Source organism: Numenius arquata, chromosome 12 (assembly GCF_964106895.1).
Source record: "Numenius arquata chromosome 12, bNumArq3.hap1.1, whole genome shotgun sequence".
NCBI classification, from domain to species: domain Eukaryota; kingdom Metazoa; phylum Chordata; class Aves; order Charadriiformes; family Scolopacidae; genus Numenius; species Numenius arquata.
The window spans coordinates 40,275,010-40,294,638 of record NC_133587.1 but is presented as its reverse complement, the minus strand read 5'-3'; the positions used below and the strand labels follow the sequence as shown (position 1 = coordinate 40,294,638).

The 19,629-nt window shown below is 40.5% G+C and overlaps 1 protein-coding gene across 3 annotated transcripts in view; it reads left to right on the top strand.

Annotated features, from left to right (window-relative positions):
- The window catches only part of CTDSPL (CTD small phosphatase like), a 79,983-nt gene that overhangs the window by 42,464 nt on the left and 17,890 nt on the right, over positions 1-19,629 (top strand). The window contains exons 2-4 of one of the 3 annotated variants that reach the window (XM_074157364.1): positions 5,961-6,115; positions 13,192-13,224; positions 16,755-16,808. In XM_074157364.1, the coding sequence (XP_074013465.1) occupies positions 5,961-6,115; positions 13,192-13,224; positions 16,755-16,808 (242 nt within the window). The remainder of the gene's footprint in view (positions 1-5,960; positions 6,116-13,191; positions 13,225-16,754; positions 16,809-19,629) is intronic. The other 2 variants (XM_074157365.1, XM_074157366.1) reach the window with 2 other exon arrangements.

Below are 19,629 nucleotides of genomic sequence, written 5' to 3'. Positions count from 1 at the left end.
GCTGCTGTTGGAACTGTCTTGGTGGGAGAACAGCAGCGCAACCCTCCTGCCTCCAAAGGAGGTTTCAGAAGATGCTGTGATGACTTCTATCAGCATGCTTTTGTATTAATTTCTATTATAACATGCCCAGAGAAGCTGTGGATGCCCCATCCCTGGAGGTGTTCAGGCCCAGGCTGGAAGGGGCTTTGAGCAACCTGGGCTAGTGGGAGGTGTCCCTGCCCGTGGCGGGGGGGCTGGAACTCGATGGTCTTTAAGGTCCCTTCCAACTCTAACCATTCTGTGATTCTGTGATTTGTCTGTAATGTTTGGGGTTTGGTTTTGGGGTTTTTTTTCCTTCCTGTTCTCTTTGTGTGACCACCCAGTATGGTATCTTCTATTTAAGCTGACATGATTGCAGTGATTAATTTTAAAACTTGCCTTTATCTTCCCTTGAACCCCTCCCCAGGCTTAGTAGCGCTGTGGGTTTGTTAGAACTTGCCAGATAACCTCGATAAAGCACAGTTCTGTGGACCATCCTTGACTTCCAGAAACTTGCAGGCAATTCAAGAATTAACTTCTCCGCAGTCAGTGGGCAGCACACAAGTTACAGGTGGGGAGGCTTGTCCTTAGAAATAGTGCAGGAGGGCGTCTGGAAATTATAGGTGAGACTTTACACTTCAAAATGAGGGGAAATCTGGACCCAGAGAGACTTCCCTTCTGGCAGGGAGAGCTGTGTTCCTGTTCCTGACCCTGTCTGCAAATAATCTTGTAGAAATTCGGCTAATTTGACAGAGTGCTTTGCTGAAGGCTCGTGCAGACCTCCGTGAGATCCCTGGGGAAGAAGTTACACAGGGATCTGTGCAATTTACCTTCAAGTGTAGTCTTAATCTGTATGGAGAAGGTAATAAGGCGACAAAAATTGTAAGGGAAAAGGGGTTGTGTGTGTTTGTGCGTGTATATGAATGTGTGTGCATATATGTGCATCTGTATATAGATTTAAAACAGCTGTGAAAAGTTGCAGGAAGGCAACATGTTTTTGAATGGCTGGCCTCTAAAATAGCAGTTGAAATTAAGTGTAGATACACATGAGATTTTCTGCATGGGAAGAGATAAGAATTCTTGACTTGTATTTGCAGTGATGCCTGAAGTATCTACTAATGAAGAGATCTTGATGTTATAAGATCTTCTGAAAAATCACATTAGCCCGATGCTCACTTGCTGTAAAACACAAATAAGATATTAGGAATTATTAGAAAAGGAAGAAAACAAAACATTATGTGGGTGTATAAATTCATGGTGCGCTCTCCTTTCATCCTGGATACTGTGTGTGGTTCTAGTCCCCCTCCTCTTGCTCAAAAATGTGAATTGGAGGAGGTACAAAGATAAGAAACAAGAAGGGTCAGAGTTAATGACACAGCTAAGCTGCTGGACCTTCTTACCCCGGGATGCTTTTGGCACTGAAAGCTGGGGTGGGTTGAAAATGTGGTGGGACAAAGTCACAAAAGAGGAATTAGTTGAGGACTGTTACATACGTGGTTGATGTCTCCAGGTAGGGAAGTCCTTAAACTGCAGCTACACCTGGGATGGTGTTAAGGAAAAGCATCGCTCCGGTCTTCCGTGGTTCCTTTCTTCAACTGTTCTGCAGATACCTGCTGGTTACTGTCTTCTCTGTGGTCACGGATAACATGCTTTCATACTGTGAAGTTATTTTGCCTGGCCTTTTTTGGTATGCAGTGTTTAAGATTGTAAAAGGTCACTTAAAGTTGTCTTCAGCATTCAGTGGTGATAGGGTTAATGAGTACACTACTTCTGTGGGTGCCTTGGTTTCCAGAAATCAAGGTTGTAACCTTGGAGGAAGGGAAAAAAAGACAAAGTCCTCTAAATTCCACATGCTGGATGCTGCTCAGATGTGGAGTTTGGATAATTCAGCTTAGCATTCCAGTGTCCTCACTGCCCAGGCTTACCTATAGGATTTTAAGGAATGCTGGGTTTTGTTCCGAATACCTATATTTATGGTAGTGATTCGATATTAATGCTTCGTTACGTCTTCAGAGTTACGGTTGTTACCTCTAGGTACTGTCAGCACTTAAAGGAAAGCGACTCTAGCAAACAGCACAGCTATTGCCTTTGGTGCGGTGTAACTACGGAAGGAGAAACTCTTTTGTGGGATGCACGACCCTGTCGTCGTTGCTCAAAATGACTTCGGGCTGCGCATCGTGTGCGGTACCTGCGCGTGTAATACTGCGCGGCACGTAAAGCCGCTGGAGAACTTCTGTTCCTTGCAGATTCCGAAATTATAATTTAAATCACAATAGAGCTATAACATATTTAAAAAAAAAAAAAAAAAACCAACCTAAAACAAAACAGATATCTTTAAAATAATAGCTAAATTAGTGGAAAGACCTATTTGAAACACCGCTGTGTTACGAATGGCAAAAATGGCACGATTAAAGCAACCTGAAAGAATGTTTTTGCCAGAACAAATATTTCACTAAGCGAACGAGTGGCCATTTGAAACGTATAATGTGATCAAGGACAACAAGGATTCTCAAGTCTGAGATTTTTGGATGTTTCTTTAGACTGTTTACTCTGTTTGCTGCCTCTTTCAGGCCTCTGCGTAGAAAAGACAGAAATGTTAGTTCCTCGGTGGTCGTGCTGTTCCTGCTGATCTGCCGTGCAGCTGAGGCTGTTGTGAATTTAGGAAGTTGAAAACGCTGCTGTAATTCATACCTGATTGTTCAGCTGGCTCCAAGCGGCGAGATCAGACAGACCGAGGGATGGCTGGAGATGAGGAGCGTCTCCTGGCCACGTGCACCTTTCTAAAACTGGACCCGTGGGAACCCCTGCAGCATCCCTGCTCCCACTCCTCTCCCTTAAACATTGTAGGTGTTACTGGGTGGAATTTCTCTTGAAAATTTACGACTTCGTCCTCTAATCTCTTAATACGGTTCTTTGCCCATCCATGATCTGATCTTTAGCGTTACGAGGTTTGGGGACGAACGTGATGTGGTTTAGGTACATTTTTGCCTTCCCTGCTGCTCTTTGTATCCATCGAGCTCCCGAAGACAAAGCTCAGAACAACTTTGCAATATTTCTGATGCAAACATTTGATACTTAGTTTTTCTTGCTTAACGCTCTCACTTTTTATTCTTTTTATTAGAGAAATGGATCCTGTGTTGAAGACCTACCTCAGTCCCAGCCTAGAACATAGACTGGACTTTATTACAAAATGCAGTCTTGGCTTTGGGGAGACTATTTTATGCATAAAAATTGTTTGCAGAATGAAGTTCAGTGTTACGTTCTTGTACCTTACGAAGTCTAAGAAAAAACCCAAAAGCTTATGATAAATGCTGTGTAAGAGCATTTCTATTTTAAGCATTCAAATTTGGTTATTTCCTGTCATATTTTTAACTAGAGGCTGAAAACAAAATACAAGTTATTAGGAAGGTTTGTGTTGCAGTAGCTGTAGACAGCGTTGTGCTTCCTTTCGAATTTCAGCATATTTCAGTGTTTAAGGTCAGAAAGGAGTCGGCCTTTGCCGGGATGATACTGCAACAAACTTGCTTGTGCCTGGGATACAGATTTTTCTTGAGTGCTGTTTTGAAAAAGTCCCTCCTGGCTGCATAGGCATCCCTTGGGGATTTCTAAATGCCTGTTTCTGCAAATTTGTTGCAAACGGAATGTGGCATTTTTGAGACTGAGCCTTTTACTGTAACATATACCACCAATGGCTATAGTTCTGCATATGTTTTCTGTTTCACTGCAGTATTGAAAAGCAGTGATTAGATGGGTTTCAGTTTACAAGCGTCTTTAAAGTAATGAAACACTTCCTTAAACACACAGGCGCGCACAAATCTCTGCGCGATCCTGACTTTATTCTGTTACCTGGGCGCTTTTTAAATGGTGAAGGTTTATAACACCCATTTAGGTTTTGCTACGGGTATGCTTTCCTCTTAATAGCAATTAATAACTGAACCTGAGCATTGCTCACTCCCTTAAGGCGGAAAAAATATTTTGGCAAATATGGAAATACACACTAGGTGGAGAACAGAATATTAGTTGGACCCGTTGGACACCTTGGAAGTGCTTTGAGAGGAGAAAATGTTGGTGTCTAGCTTATGCTGACTCTACAAAATCAGAAGACACTTTATATTTTCAGAGTGTGGTTGAAAGTTCACTCAAAATCTGCGCCATGTGGTTTCTTTGTCAAAGCACACGCGTGTACCCATGAACCTTCTGACTTCAAAGCACGATGGTATCCCTTAAGTCTTCCGGGGGAGTTTTGTTCTATTCCATACGTAACTCTTCTTTCACGGAAATTCTCTTAATATATTGTATTATTTTTATTTCTGTTTTCAATTGCCTTGATATATTCATGATACCGGGAGGAAGGCAGATGCATGTGGCCGTTCCCTAATAATCTGAGAGAGGAGGAAAGATGAGGAATTGCTTATTGATGTGTGTAATGGGACTTAGTAAGAATTTCACTCATCCTCCAACTTTGGGCTGGGGGACTGTTTTGTTCCTTCTAGTGCAGAATACAACTAAAATATTTGGTAAATAGATTGCTATTAATCTGCTTGGTGCTAGAACTTTCACAGCATCTTTCTTTCTCAGTGTAATCTACCTTTTAACCGCTTTAAGATACTCTGCTGCGTAGCCGTGAAAAAAGAATCAAAAGAAAAAACTTGCTGGGCCTCGTTTGCCTGTATTTTAAATGAAATAATTTGTTGACTCTGAAGAGGAAGCCGTGAATCTCTATAGTCTGAGATATTCCTCTGCTGGGGGGGGGGTGCACTGTGTTCATGGGGATAGCGGTGGTGGAGCAGTTATTGACGAGATGCACGTGGCACGGTTGTCTCTCGTGGTACCCTGTGATGTTCACAGGTTGAGTATGGGTGGTGATCAGTGCCGTATGTCGCGGTGGTACAGATGAACATCAGAGAAGAAGGGCTGTGCGAAAGGTGCGAGATGAAAAGGGTGCGTCTGCCTGTTCCTGCCCTGGAAGAGTGCTAAACCAGCCGGGTATTGCGGGTATATAGGGAACAAACACTTCTAGCTAATGATAAATCATTAAAATAATTGGCGATCAAATCAAATATTACTTAAAATATTCTAAAAAGTTATTTTAGTTTTGTTCAAGATCTAATTTTCGCGAGTTTGAATCTTAGGGAGATGACTAGGAGTCTGATGTGCATTTCTTTTCTGCAAACTGCTGCTTTTATCTATGTTTTTTAGCCTTTAAAAACGCTACAGTAGCTTCCATTGAGCTGTATGTATTTTTGGGGGCATGGTTTTGGCTTTCCTTTGGTTTTTTTTTTTTTTTTTAATCCTTTTCAGACCGATAAGCAAGTTAAACAGAAGTCCTGACCTTTCTTTTCATGGCACCTTCTCCAGGCTTGTTCCCGCAGCTGGTGTTGCAGCTCCCAGTGCTGCCTCTGCGTCGTGTCTTCTGTCCTCCAGCAACGCTGGCAAACAGTAGCGGAGGAAACTCTGAAACATCTCAGCTCTTTTCCTGACCCTTGTAGGACTTTAAATGTTCCACACACGATCGTGTATCTGGCTAGAAAATACCCCCGGGCATCAGTGGGCATTTACTGCATCTCTTCTATTTCAGATCAGTCCAGAGACATATTTTAGCAGCAAGTTATTTCATGTCATTTACAGTATTTACTTTTGGATATTTCTAGGAAAACTCTCAATGTAGTGGCTTAGGTCTGGCAAGACCTTTGATTGTGCAGAGATCCAGGTTGGTTAGCAATAGCCTAATGTCACTGTGGGCGTTTGACAGAGAAAAAATGTGTCGAAATGGAAGAAAAAGGGGTCTCAATATGATGGAAAATCTCTATGAGGTTATCTTTAGACTTGAGAAGGACTTCTGAGGCAATAATCATAAATCTTAAATGTAGTCATTGTGGTCTGAAAACTACTACGTCTGTATGACATAAAATTTATTTTTCTGCTTTTTTTTTTTTTCCTAGTGTCCCAATGTAATATCAGCTTGAAGAAGCAGAGGAGTCGAAGTATCTTTAGCACCTTATTCTGCTGCTTTCGTGACTACAATGTCGAACCACCATCTACCAATAGCACCAGTGCTCTTCCTCCTTTGGTGGAGGAGAATGGAGGACTTCAGAAGGTCAGGCTTTTATCTTATTTTGCTCTCGTATGGGTCATTTGCAACCAAGGTTTAACTCTGCATTTCCCAAGGTTTGTCTTAGTAGGTTTCCCTCGTGGGGAATATGTTAAGAGTTATAGAAAAAATTCCCATTTTGATGGTGAATTGCCAATACTATCTATTCAGCTGCAATTTAAAACTAACTTTTCCATAGCGCTATACATTTTATAAGCAAACAACATTTAAAACCTGATTAAGACACTAAAAAAAACATGGACTTCTCATAATACTTCAGATGCCAAGGTGTCTCTGGCTTTGATTCTCTTTCCCAGCTCCAGGAAGGTTGAAGTGTGTCCACTGGAGCGTGGTGGAACCGCTTTGAGTGTCAGTAGAAAGGGTTTTCAGTGACGTAAAAACAGCTCAAAAAGAGGGAGAACTATAAATGTTTGTATCTTTTTTCTAACCAATTCACCTACATTTAATGCACGCTGAGTCCACAGGTATCAGCTTTTGGCCATTTTTCCAGGTTATTAAGTTTTGTTTACCTAATAAGTCAAATTAATTGATAAAAACTTTTAGCGCTTCAAAGCATTGTATGTAAGAGCAGTGTGTTCCTTTCATTGAGTGCTAGTAATTACATTGCTTTGCCATATTCATAAAATCACAATGCAAGTAATTTTATGTTCTTTTTTTAACCTGATAACACTGAGAGGATTTGCGTTATGTTACTGAAGAATTTCAGTTCAACCTAGCAAACACAGGGACACGATCCTTTCCGTACCATGTTGTTTATCAGCACTCTAAAAACTCCACCAGTGCTAGACTCTTAATTGAAACACCATTCCCGTCCTGTTTTTCCAGGACATTAAAGGATCTCAAGTATCGGTGTATCCCCAATGAGGAATAATAGCAGAAATTGAGAGATCTCTAACTTTTCACCCTTCTCTTCACGCTAATTTTTCATATTTGATGCAGCTGATTTCTTACCTTCCTTGTCCAGTCCATTTTATTTTGTTTTGAATTTCGCTGGTTATGTTTGAATTCCCAAAAGCTCAGGAGAAAGAGCGGAGGAACTGCTTGGTGGGAGAGAGGAAAGGAAAAATAAATGGAAGTGACTGAGACGAAGAACACGTGGTGGGGGGTGGGTAAAATCTGAACTGCAACAGTTCATGCTGAGACTGCTCACGCAGGGGTGAAGTACGCTGAAAATTCCTCGGCCAGGAGGAGGAATTGCATGTGTATTTTTAGATGTCTTTTTCATTTTGACTGAAAAGAGGGAAATCTAGGCTGGATGTGCTGAAGGAAAAGCTGAGTAGCGTGTAGCATGTATGTGCACGTTCACCTGAGAAACGAAAGGAATGGGAGACCAGTAAAATTGCCTTTTCCACTGTGCTGGGGAATGGGAAGGAGGCAGAGGTGAAGCTATCAGTAAAATTACAGCTGAGAGAAGATGGGAGTTCATTAGAAAGAAAAACAAAAAGAAAACAACAGTTTAGGGGTTTTTTTTTCCTATAGAAAACACGAGTTTAAATGGTCTGGAATCAGTAGTTTTCAGATTGCATTTTGTAAAAAACTTAATTACTATTTTCTAAATATATCTTCTGCCTTGAGCGAGCGGTTGCACATACATTCACACAAGTTGCCATCCTCGCTCTGTGCTACCTTAGTGAGCAGTTTGGAAGTTGTCCATCAGCCCAAGACACAAATCACAGAATTCGTAGCATTACCAGAGTACAGCTTAATGGAGTAAAAGAGTTCAAGGAATACGTTAAAAAGAATTTTTATTAAAGAGTGCATTTTCTTCATGCAGAACAAAATGCATTCAGATGTGTACGGATCTTTGTGGAAGAGATCAAGTATGGCTAAGCTTTTGGGTAGTTCTTAAGTGAGTGCAAATAAGCCCGTAACATTCCTCCTTTAAATGCAATATTGAAGGCGAATAAGCTTTGTATGTGTTTTTATATGCTGGTTTTATTTTCAGTGCTAATATGGTTAGTGTAAATAGGAAATTCTTTTTAAGAAAGAAGACGAGCATTGAAGACTTGGATATATTTGCATATTATTACACTGTCAGGCCAGTGCTTTTTACCAGGAGAGCTGTGTGTTAGGACTGGGCAGGCTGGTTGAATCTGACCGAGTTACACTGAGCATCTGCTCTAAATTCAGAAGTGATACCTACATTGGGGGAAAGTACATACAACACTGGGCTCAGTTTCTAAATTGGTGACATTAAATGACCAAGAATGACAAAATTACCTATTTTAGGAGAGAAAAGAAATCCTGACAACGCAATGCTTAAACTCCTCTGCAGTTTAATTAAAGCCAGGTTAAGAATAGTTTAAATTTTGTTGAGCTGCTGTTCAAATGGTCACTCGCTTATATCTGCTATCTCTTTTGTATGTTGTATTAATTATTTATCACATAGCAGGTGACCTCTGACCATGGCCCAGTCAGTTCCTGTGTTGTGACCCTTTCCTTCAAAAAAAGAAAATTGTGCAATAATGTTAAACAGTTACTATTGGAAACTAGTATAAAATGGCTTGGATGTACTTTCCTTCTGTCCTCACTGTTCAGTAAAGCTGTTACATGAAAACTGGTGATAAAGACTTCAGAGGAAGGAAAGGAATGGAGAAAGCTTCTGCTGGTTTCATAGGAATTCAATTTTTGTTCTGGGTGGCTTCTGGCATATTCTTGAAGTTGATGTGACAAACTGACCTCCTTCTAATTAGGAGTCTCAATTTCAATGCTAACCTGCTGTAAAGGAGGGAAAGCAGCAAAGAGCATTTGATAAAGTAAATTAAAAGGCAGTTCTGAAATTGTCTTCAGAGTAATTGCCTTGTGTGATTCAAAAATCTTCTATTATTATTTTGCTGTATTAAAAATCTCTGCTTCAAATGAAATCGGTGCTTCATTTAGTATTTTACCAGATGATGCGAGTTGACTATTCTTGGCAAGTCACCTGTCATGTCGCTTCTTCATAGGATTGGAAGAAACACCAAACTGAGCATGGTTTTGAATAAACGGGGTTTTTCAGCCCTGACTTCTATTCCATTAGAGGGGGGGAAAAAGCCCAAAAACTTCTTTAAAGTATTGAGTTTTACACTTTTAAACCTTCTACTCACAGAGCAGCTGCTTGTCCAAGTGTGACTCTAATACTGGTAATGACTGTAGTTCTGTCTCTAAAGTTTCAATACAACATTTTTCAATAATAACTTGTATTTACTGAAACTATTGTGTGTTTGTTTTTCTTAAAATCCAGCAGCTTTTCAGTGCAGCACAAAGGTGTATTCTAAGATGTAATATCTATTACAGTGGGTATATCAGCCTGTCTGCAGCTTGGATGCCAAGCCAGATGTGTCATTGGGAGCACACAATGTTCAGCCTCATAAAATCCTTGCTAATTTTTTCCTGCCTCCTCAGCAGCAGGCAGCTCACCAAGACCTTCCAGCCAGTGTTTTTTTAGGGGCCAGAATGTTGGAAGAGGGAAGATTTATTTTTTTTTTTCTTCTGAAGAAATTCAGATCTCAATTTCTGCTCTTCAATTAGCAACTTGACTCAATTTGTGTATTTTCTGAGCATGCTACGGAGCATAAAGGGTTTTTTTTTCTGGGTAAGTTTGTTACCTGAATTTTGAATTGTTTGCAGCTACGGATTTCATTTGCAGGCTTCAAGGAGGGATCCAGGTAGAGAAAGATGAGAAAAGCCAGATGCAAACTGGTTCTCTCTTCCTTTCGCCTTCTTTTGTGGTGGGTGAGGGAGCTCTGACAAGTCTATCGGCACTTTGCTGCTTCACTTCCAGCCCACTTCCACCAGAGTCATCTCTGCCTCTGCTTCACGGTTAGATACAAATCGGGCAGATGGCTCGTGTTCAACAAGATGAAGCATGAATGAGGAAAGGCTTTTTTTTTTTTTACACCTGTTGGATTAGAAGAAAAGGTCTTGATCCACGCTCAACGGGGAAGAAGACAGAATTAGAAGGTGGTTTATTCTGGGGGCAGCAGCTGCCCCCGCTGCTTTCCCTGTAACAGGAATGAAGCCGGAAAGGTCAAGTCCTTGAATTTCCACCTCACCCATCCCAACCAGTTCAGAAGTTAGGTTTCCTTCTCCTTACTGCTTTTTGCTCCATAGTGCTGTCCATAGTGCAGTGCTTTTTGCTCCTGGGTGGTGCTGGAAAGCTGTTTTGATGCCTGTTGTCGTGTCTCCAGCACCTTTGATCCTGGGATTTCTGTTTCTACACACTTGAAAGTGCAGGGATGGGATCATCTCTCTCCAACGTGAAGATGGTTCACCAGAGTGAGAAAAACAGCTTGTAGGGACCATGTTCTTGAGGTCAAAAGTAGCATTTCCTTGAGGTCTAAAGTACCATCTCCTTTGTGCAGGAGATGTAGAGGAGCCACATGAGCATGGACTCTTTCTTGGGAAGTCGATTAACAGCGTACTTTCTGAACAGACATGGAAACTGGTCTCACTCCCCACTGTGGAGGAAAAGAAGTGAGATTAATGTCAGTAATGGTACTCTATTCTCCTGCTTAACCTTCGGTGATCAGAGCAAGACAGTTCCTAGTGTTTGGTTCTGTAGGTCACCGTCAGCACGTGGTGTGGCAGGTCTATTTAGGAAAAAACCCCTCTGCACAGCTATGGTTCCTCTCTCTCTGCCCACTCATTCTGACCTTCTGTGTCTCCCCAAAATGTTCTCTATATTCAGAGGCAAAGCTCGAGAATTCAAGTCAATGAAAGAGCCAAGTAGCTACTATAGTACTGTTTTTAAAGAACATATCACAGTCTAGGATAAGCTTTCTGTTAAAGAAATGAAGATGGTAAATCTGTTCTTCTGATGGGTGATTTCTTTTAAGGGGTTGTTCTTTACGACGAAACAGCTCCTTATCTTAGAATACAGACTGTTCTCACAAAAGCAAAATACCGTGGTCTGTCACTTGGGGCTCATTGATCCCATACGTGACCGTAGACAGACAGCATTAATAAACGGACACGGCACTGAAAATGTTGTGTGTCTCAAACTAGAATTACGTAGCTAAGGGAAAAGGTAGGATTTATCGTTTCATCTGTATATATTGTGCCATGAAAAAAAAAACCTGATTTCAATAGCTGGACAAATCGGTTCCTGGGTTATCTTAGTGATACAGCGGGGAAATTCCGGCATTCTAGGAACAGCTTTGTCCTGTTACCAGCATCAGGAGTTTGTGGAAAGACTTCAACAAATGCAGTCATCTGTCATCTATTTCAAACGATAGCGTTATGACCTACTTCCCTTCCTGTTCCAAGGCACCAGGAAATGAGGCAGGACACTTTTTAAAAGTTTCCCATAGCGGGCTTGTTTTTAAAAAGCATTTGCCTGTTCATGAGCACTTACGCTTTACCAGCAGACTCTTGCATTATCTTTCTGCTTGTTTTTCCAGTTGTCATCATTACCATTTTGATTTTTGCAAAGGCACTTTTAGGGTTCCTCTTAGGAAATTCGCTTCTTTTCCTTGCTTTTTGATTTAGGAAACTCTGCATGAAAAATGAAGGCGAAGAGTAAGGCATGTCTTTTAGCAACTTAGATTCTGGATTCCCATGGAAGTCAGGCTTAACAGTTGCGGCTCTTGCTTCAAGAGATTGCTACAATAGAAAGCAAGTTACGCCACAGCGAGTGCCTCCTGAAGCCCGTGGGAAAACCTGCTGCGATACACAGCTATATTTGTGTCCAAGAGTAAGATAATCTCGTACCGTAACTGTGGCTGTGCCTCTACCTCTCATATACTGTTTTCAACTCTTGACAGAAGAGAAGCCCCAGTTGTATTTTATTCTCTACCAGTGAATGCAGAAAATGCCTTTCAAAACAAAACAAAACTCGGGTTTGCAATCTGTGCTCTGCCTGCGTAACCGTATCCTTGATCACAGTTTGATCTCAGGCCAGCGAATCCGAACTGTCAAGCTTCTTGATAGCTCATCGAGGTGGTTGCTGCTTTCTACCTCCTTCATCAGCTTCTCTGGATTTTGGTCAAACTTCAGTAAAAATTTCTGCTGTTGCAGCAATAAAACAGAGGACTTCAAAGATAATATTGAATTACTTCTGTTTGTCAGTGATTTGTCAACACTATGTTGGACTCCAAAACAAGGGAGCGCAAGAATTTTTCAGCTGGAAGAGGATGTTTCAGTGTTGAAAACGGCTCTCAATAGATAGTTAATCTGCTGATAGAGTCTGTGTTCTCCAAGTAATTAAAGAATAAAACCATCTACCTAAGCAACATCTGGGCTAGAAAGGTCAGCTTCCTTTTTTTTTTTTTTTTTTTTTTAAGTGCTATACCCACCAGAAAACAAATCCTGGTTTTTGACATGTTAGAAAGATTAGAAAATATAGTTCTTGTTTCCCAAAATGTCTTCCATGTTGAATTGGTGACCCTGTGACTAGCCTTCTCCATTTGGAAGCTGTAAATGGAAGTGTCTTTCTCTCCATATGTTTGGGTCCCAGGATGAGAAGACAAGAAGTTGGCCAAGACTGTCTTGCCTTCTCCCGAGTACAATACAAATGGGAGACCATGGGAAGAGCACTGATGCTCTTGCCTTTTTCTGGGTGAAAAAAGTGGGATTCCTTGGATTGGTTTATCATCATCGCGTCCTTCTCAGACGTTTTTGCTGTTGCCTAAGTGAAAATGCTGTGTTTTCTGAGGCAGTTCTCTTCAAGTGAAGTTAACTTCAAGAAGTGGGCTTCTGCCCTGCTCCTAGGGTCTGGCTGAGCCTCTTGTTGCTGCAGTGAAAATAGACAAATATACCCAATAATAGATGTTAAAGCTGAAAAAGTTACAGTAAATACAGGTACTTTCTTATTATCATCTCTTATTAATCATAGCATGGGTTTTACCAGTCCAGTCTCCTAAAAATCATAAATGCCGATATACTAACAGATCATTTCAGCAACTAAAATGCAAGATCCTGTTTTCGTATTATTTTTTTTTTTTTACCCTGGTTTCTTGAATACTTTGAACTTTTGGTTTAAAATGTTTTGAGTGCTACATTTACTGCTTCAGACCTTTGTTCTACCCTTTAAAAGTCATTACCCTTACAGTGATTTTTTTTTTTTTTTTCTTTTTCCCCAGGGTGACCAGATGCAGGTCATGCCTATACCAAGTGTATGTATTTTTATCCCTTTTTCTTTTAATAATTTTCATAACTTTTGCTTTGATTCATCTTATGTTGCAGTCTAACAGGTCTGTTCTGTGTTGCATGTTAACAAAAGGATTTTATGTTCTGTCTGCAATGTTGTATACTCAGAGATGAATTGAACTGCACGTGTTGTACAAGGACTAAAAGAAGGGTTTGGGTTTTATATGGTTTTCATCTTGCAACTCAGTTAAATTCGTTTCTGAATTTTTATCATTTTGAAAATACGTGAAGTAGTCTCAAGGTTGAAGACAAAAGGTGACCCCTCATCATGATGTGGGACACAGTTACAAAAACCTTTTCCTCTAATTTTTCCCTGTATTCCAGTTCAAAAAGAAGAGTTAGAAACAGCAGGATTTGTTTGAAACAAGCCACTTTAGGGAAAAAAAAAAGACCATAGCTGCATTACTGCACTCATTCGAGACGATGCTCTCAGTATCAGCTGCTGTTTTATGGGCCTTAATATTTCTGCTTATCTTCCCTGGATTAAACTTGGAATGCCATTTGGCATCTGAATTATTTTACAAAACTAAATAAAAGGAAGGAATAATAATAAATAAATTATAAATAAAAGGAAAAGTTCTTCAAACTGAAGAGTTTAGTTTAATTAGGTTTAACCTTTTTTGGTCAAAAGCTGCTGCTTTTCTACTTGTTTTTTGATGTGGATGAAGACATAGGCTTTTAAAATCTGGAAATACAGGAGGTTTTGAGCTCTTTGCTGTTTGTAATACTTGATTATTGCAGAGTTCTCCAGGAAGTAGCAGTGCTGATGTATGGAGTTACTGACACAGCCCTCTCTCTTGAGATACTTGGTAGCCCCTAAAGACCTGAATATTCCCCAAAATACCATTTTTTAACTCTTTCCCTTCCTTCTCATGTAGCCCAGCGTTACAAGAGCTCCTGGAAGAACCCTGTCCCTGCTGCGGTGCAGTGGTGTCAGGAGATCACTTAGAACTGTGCAGATCACTTCCCTCCTTCACCACTTTTTCTTGGGTTTAAGAACCGTTAGAAATTATTGCTTACCTGTTTATTTACCTATCATTTCTAATAGGAAATTACTTCTAATATGGCTCATGCTTATGTTTGTTTGCATGTGTGTATGTAGACACACACATGTACATGCCTGTAACTTGTATATATGCAGGTCTGGGCATAGAAAACTTTGGATATATGAAAATACTGATTTCTAAATTACTTTTCCTTTTACATACCTGCCAGATTCTCTTGGGTGCCTGTGGTTGCTCTTGTTATTTGAACATAAAACATGTTCTGGCTGTGCTCTGACCTGGAATAAAATTTTGCCTAAGAGTGAGTGTAGGTATTAATGAAATAAGAATTCAAACAGAACAAAATTTTGAAGCTACAAATGAGTACAGGTACAAAGATGGAATGAGATACGGTGGTAGAACACCATCTTTCCCATGTTAAAGTAGCACTGTTAGATTTGGGTAGTGGTAGGAAAATGAAGGATTCAAGAAGGGGATGGGGTTTTGGAGGTTTTTTGGGTTTGGAGGTGGCTTTTTTCAGGATTTTTATTTTTTTTCAGTTGTAGCCCAACTGCAGTTTTGCTGACCTGTATTCCCAGCACTTTATTAAGGCAGTAAAATTAACTTTGCAGTCATGACGTTGAGTTCTCAGGGAGCGGGTGACATTAAACGTGCCCGTTCCTCTTCTCCGGTGCCATCCGATGCCTTCTTCCACCAGGACATACACGTGGTGTCAAGCAGCCCTCGCCCCCAGGCACTTGTGTGACATTTACTGTCCCGGTGTCAGTAGAAGCCACCCAGCATTAGTAAGTCATCTTCTAAATAAAGACAGAAGTGAGCTTGCATGTGGAGAAGGTGGTAGGAACGAAGACGCGAAGCCAACGTTATATTTAAAAAATGCCTAAAATTAAAGAGGTCCTTTTTGCCGGTCTTACGAGGGCTGTTTGTCCTGAGCATTCACCCTGCGACAGCTCTTAACCGTGTGTTTAAGACCCATTAAGGCAGAAATTCTTGATGCTCTGCTTCACGGGGTCATGGCTGAGGAACGGGCTGGTTGAACTGCCTGGATTGTACATACCAGGAGAAAAAATCTTCTAAACAGACCCAGAGTGAGCTCGGCCACGATCAAGTTGGACATTTACTTTTTATGGGGCTCACTGCAAATGTAATCACTTCAAGTGTTTAGTGAATTCCTTAGTGACTCTGAGAAGAGCACTGCCCGCTCCCTACTCATTAAACTTTCAAGTTGAAGCCTCCAGTCGAAATATTGAGGTTTTCTGGAGCTTTATCATGTATAAAGTATATAAAATCTGTCAGTCTGCTGAGGTCACCTGTTTGAAAACTTCCATTGCCTCACGCACATACGTGGGACGTCAGAGAAGTCTATCTTCTGCTGAATCACAATTTTCCCATATTAATTGCACTTAATTTAAAAACCTGAAATAATACAAATTTTCACTTGGTAATTTATTGATAGAGATAACTGCTAAGCAAAAAAAAAACATTCCAGCTTCGAGTTGGATTCTTCAGAAAACAGAAACCGCGTGACTTTGTTTTTTCAAAGATGAACTTTATCCTGTTTGTATCTCGGGTTCTGAAGCTGTTTCAAGATAAGGCATAGATTAAACAGCAGCGTAATTGATTTTTTTTTTTTTTTTCCTAATACTGCAAAATGATTTATTTTTAGGGCCGAAATAAACACACACAAAACTAGAAAAAACAATAGCAGCTGAGAGTTGAGCAGAATAGTAATCCGGGGGGTTTTGCGATAGACTTTGATTTAAAGATACAGTAGGTGTAGCTCAGAACCCCTCTGCTTTCCTGGATTTTTCTCAGCTTTGTTTGGAAAGGAATATGGCAGAGAAATCAAAGTAGACCCGTAGCGACTTCAGCACTTGTTTTCATTCTTTTGAATGAAAAGGTAGATGGAATTACAAAGCCATACCCCGGCACCCGCCGAAATGAGTTGGGGTGTCCATTTCTTTTGTTCAGTTTAAAATCCCCGTATTGAGGCATGGAACCAAAAGCAGCCCTCGGAATCCCTGAGAACTTAAACTATATTGTTTCTTCACTTGTCCTCACCTACGTTAAGACAATTTCTTGTAGTAACTTTTTTTCTAGAAGAAATTCTGTGAACTCCCTGTTTCACAACAGGAGCTGGCATCTCTTGCTAGCTGTGTTTTAAGTGGGACTAATTTATCATCTATTAGAGTATTTCTGTGCATAACTGCTGGGAGAAGCTGTTGGCTATGCAGAGCGTGAATTGAAGGGACCATGAAGAGGGAATTAATGCGCTGCACTTACGCTAGGCGATATTTCCAGTATACAAAGAAGGGGCTTATTAATTCTGATACTTGTCTCCGTGGGAAATACGGGCCTGCAGGGAAGAAAGGTTATGAGTGTTTTATACAGTAAATTTCTGAAGGGTTTGTGTTGACCAGCTGTTTATGCTTCAACCAAAAGTCCTGTTTTCTTGCCACCACCACCCCCCTTTTTTTTTTTTTTTTTCTTAGGGAATATACTATTGCCGCGGGACTGAAGCAGTGCAGCAGTCGTTTCACTACAAGGTCTGTTAAGCTGATCAGCCATGAGACCTGGCTGGAATGCATAAATCCCAAACAGTGACTAGTTTAAAAGCTTTAACTTGTATACAATTTATTTCTTTGTTGGAATTGAAGACCAAGCTAGGACTTACAGTACTGAGATGCCACTCATGTTATTTTTCTGCTGAGTTCTGTGGAAGCCTGCAGTATTTTTGGAGAGTATTACATTGTAAATATGAGTTTCTGTTATCCACAATTAAATGCTCTTAATCATCTCAAGTATCTTTAAAGCTACTATGTGTAAAAAAAGGAATTATCGAAGATCCATAATTATTTGCTATTAACTATCATGGAAATCTGGTAATTGTAGCTCTTCTTGGGTATGTCTCCATTAGTGAGGAAATTAAAATACAATGTTGAGTAATCCTTGTTTCTGCCTAAAAGCTTTGCTACTCTTGGCATGTGGAAATTGCCTTAGATCAGAAAGCTTCAAGGGCAAAACGAATGGGCTGATGCCGGACGTACAAATCCTTTAAGTTCCTAAAGCCTCAAAAATGTCATCCTTGCTCCAAAGTCCTACACCAGATGTTCAGCAGTCTCACCACTGGTAGTGCCTTTGGCTGCAGAATAGTTTCCTTGTCCCTGTTAGATTATCAGGTGGCAAATGTGTTTTCAGAGTTGAGAGTAACAGATACAGGTTTTGAAATGGAAAATCTTATTTTTTCCCAATCTTCAAACATGCAGACTGTTGACCAGACGTCTCTGAAAACGGGATCAGATTGAATTCAAGAAGCCAAAACTTGTAGGAAGGTTGATGTGCCCTAGTGGGAGACTTTCCCCAGGAAAAACCTTGAGCTGTAGTCTTGTTAGATACAGTTAGGTCAATAATTACACGTTATGTCCTAAGGCAATTCTGAAGAGGGGGAGAAACTCTAGGGATCACTAGCATGTCCCTGTAGATACGGCAGGTGAGCTTGTTCCTCTTCCAGCCGCTGGGTTTGAGAGAGCAGAGCTGCAGGTGGATGAGGAGGATGGGAACAGGCTGGCCCTCACCTGCAGTCAAGGAATGCAGGTTCACAGAGTTGGACGTTCTCACATTTTATAGTCCTTGGTGTAAGTTCATCCTTTTCCTGATGACAGGCATACTAGTTTTCAGCTAAAAACCAAAGATACCTGTGATGTGACAGTGCTCATATTTTTCATATGCATGTTTTTATATGAGGGAAGGTCTATTTCCATATAGTTTCCATATATATATTTTCAGTTTGACAAAGGATTCATATAGCAGAAGATATTGCTGGCTCTGAACTGCTTGTGTAAATTAGGCAAAAATTAGGCAAAAAAACTTAGGCAAAAAATTCAGAATAAATACTAAGGGTCTTGAGTACAAAAATTAACTGAACTGTTAAAAAAAAAAAAAAGCGTGATTAAGGTTTCTTGGGATGTCCCTACCTTTTTCTCTTCTTCAAAGACAAGAGATCAGTATCAGAACGTGGGTTCTGAAGATTATTCTCTAAATGGGTTTGTTTTTTCTTTCACTAAGCTTTTAGTCTATTTAGGTTGCAAGTCTGGATCTTTCTTGCTGTGAAAAACTGAAATAGGGACCTAAATACCTTTTAGGTTTTGAAATAGGAGGGGAAAACCTAAATTCCTTAGATGTGGTCCTCATTGCAGACAAGCGAAAGTAGAGCTCAAGCAGTTGTGGAAGTAATGTGTACGTAGGGCTATAATCTGGAAAGGGTGTCCTATAAATTTCAGTCTGGTTCTTGTGACGGATGCGTATTCACAGGCATTAAGCAATTTTTTCTTGAAGGTCATTTAGATTTGTGCTGAGAGACAGTGTATTAAGACTAAGTGCCTTGTAGGCAAGGCAGCTTCCGCTTTGGTAGCTGAAGAAACTGTTACTGATGTTAATTGTAAGGAACTAAATTACTTTCCTTGAGCGCTCCTTAAAATCCCCCAATAACTTATCCTTTAGCTAAAAACGCTTTTGCTTATGTCCAGAATCTCATTTGTTAGTTACTTCATTTAAACTAGAACTGCTTAGGCACCACTGGCTGATATCTATCAATTTAAGATGACGTCTGAAATCAATCAGTGGTTAACGAAGAATCTGTCCCTACTGCTGGAGGGTGTTCGGAGGGTGTCAGTCCTCTGTTTGTCACCCCCCATCTGCAGAGGGGTGGCTCCAATCTCCGCAAACGCTTCTGCAAAAGGCTGTTGAAAAGAACAAAACCCACGACAGATGCATCCGCACCAGAGCAGCATTGTCTGAACAGATAAAAAGATAGCAAAAGAATGAACTTGGAGTTCTGTATCCAATTCTTGATTAATTTAATTTCCTCTCAGTCTTGAGCTTCTCCCTATTGATGCTTTTCTATAGAGCTAGGCTTTTTCTTTCAGCAAAAAAAAACCCCAAACAAAACTCTTTAAGCCAGGGGCAGCAGTGCTTCGGCTCCAAATGGAAGCATTTTCTCCCATATTTGCTAATTCAAGACATATCCAGTGCCAAAGTCTAAAGTAGCCTAACTGTATTACAGGTCGGGATGTTAAAGTGGGGAATGAGCAATCAGAAGACTGTGTGTCTGTCTGCATTGCCTTCAGAAAAATTGTCAATTCATGTAATTGGTACCATTTTTAGGAAGGGCAGCGGGCTGTAGGAGTTTGGTTCAGGAGGGCTTTCTTTACTGCAGTTTTACTACCTTGATTTGGAACATAATTCACAGGAAAGCTCATGGTCAGCACCCTCAAAAGTGGTAAAAATGAGTGGAGACATGTCCTGGAAGATCAAATTAATAATGGTGTCTTCCTTCAGAGTTGGTTTCTCCACTTCAGCATCTTTTAT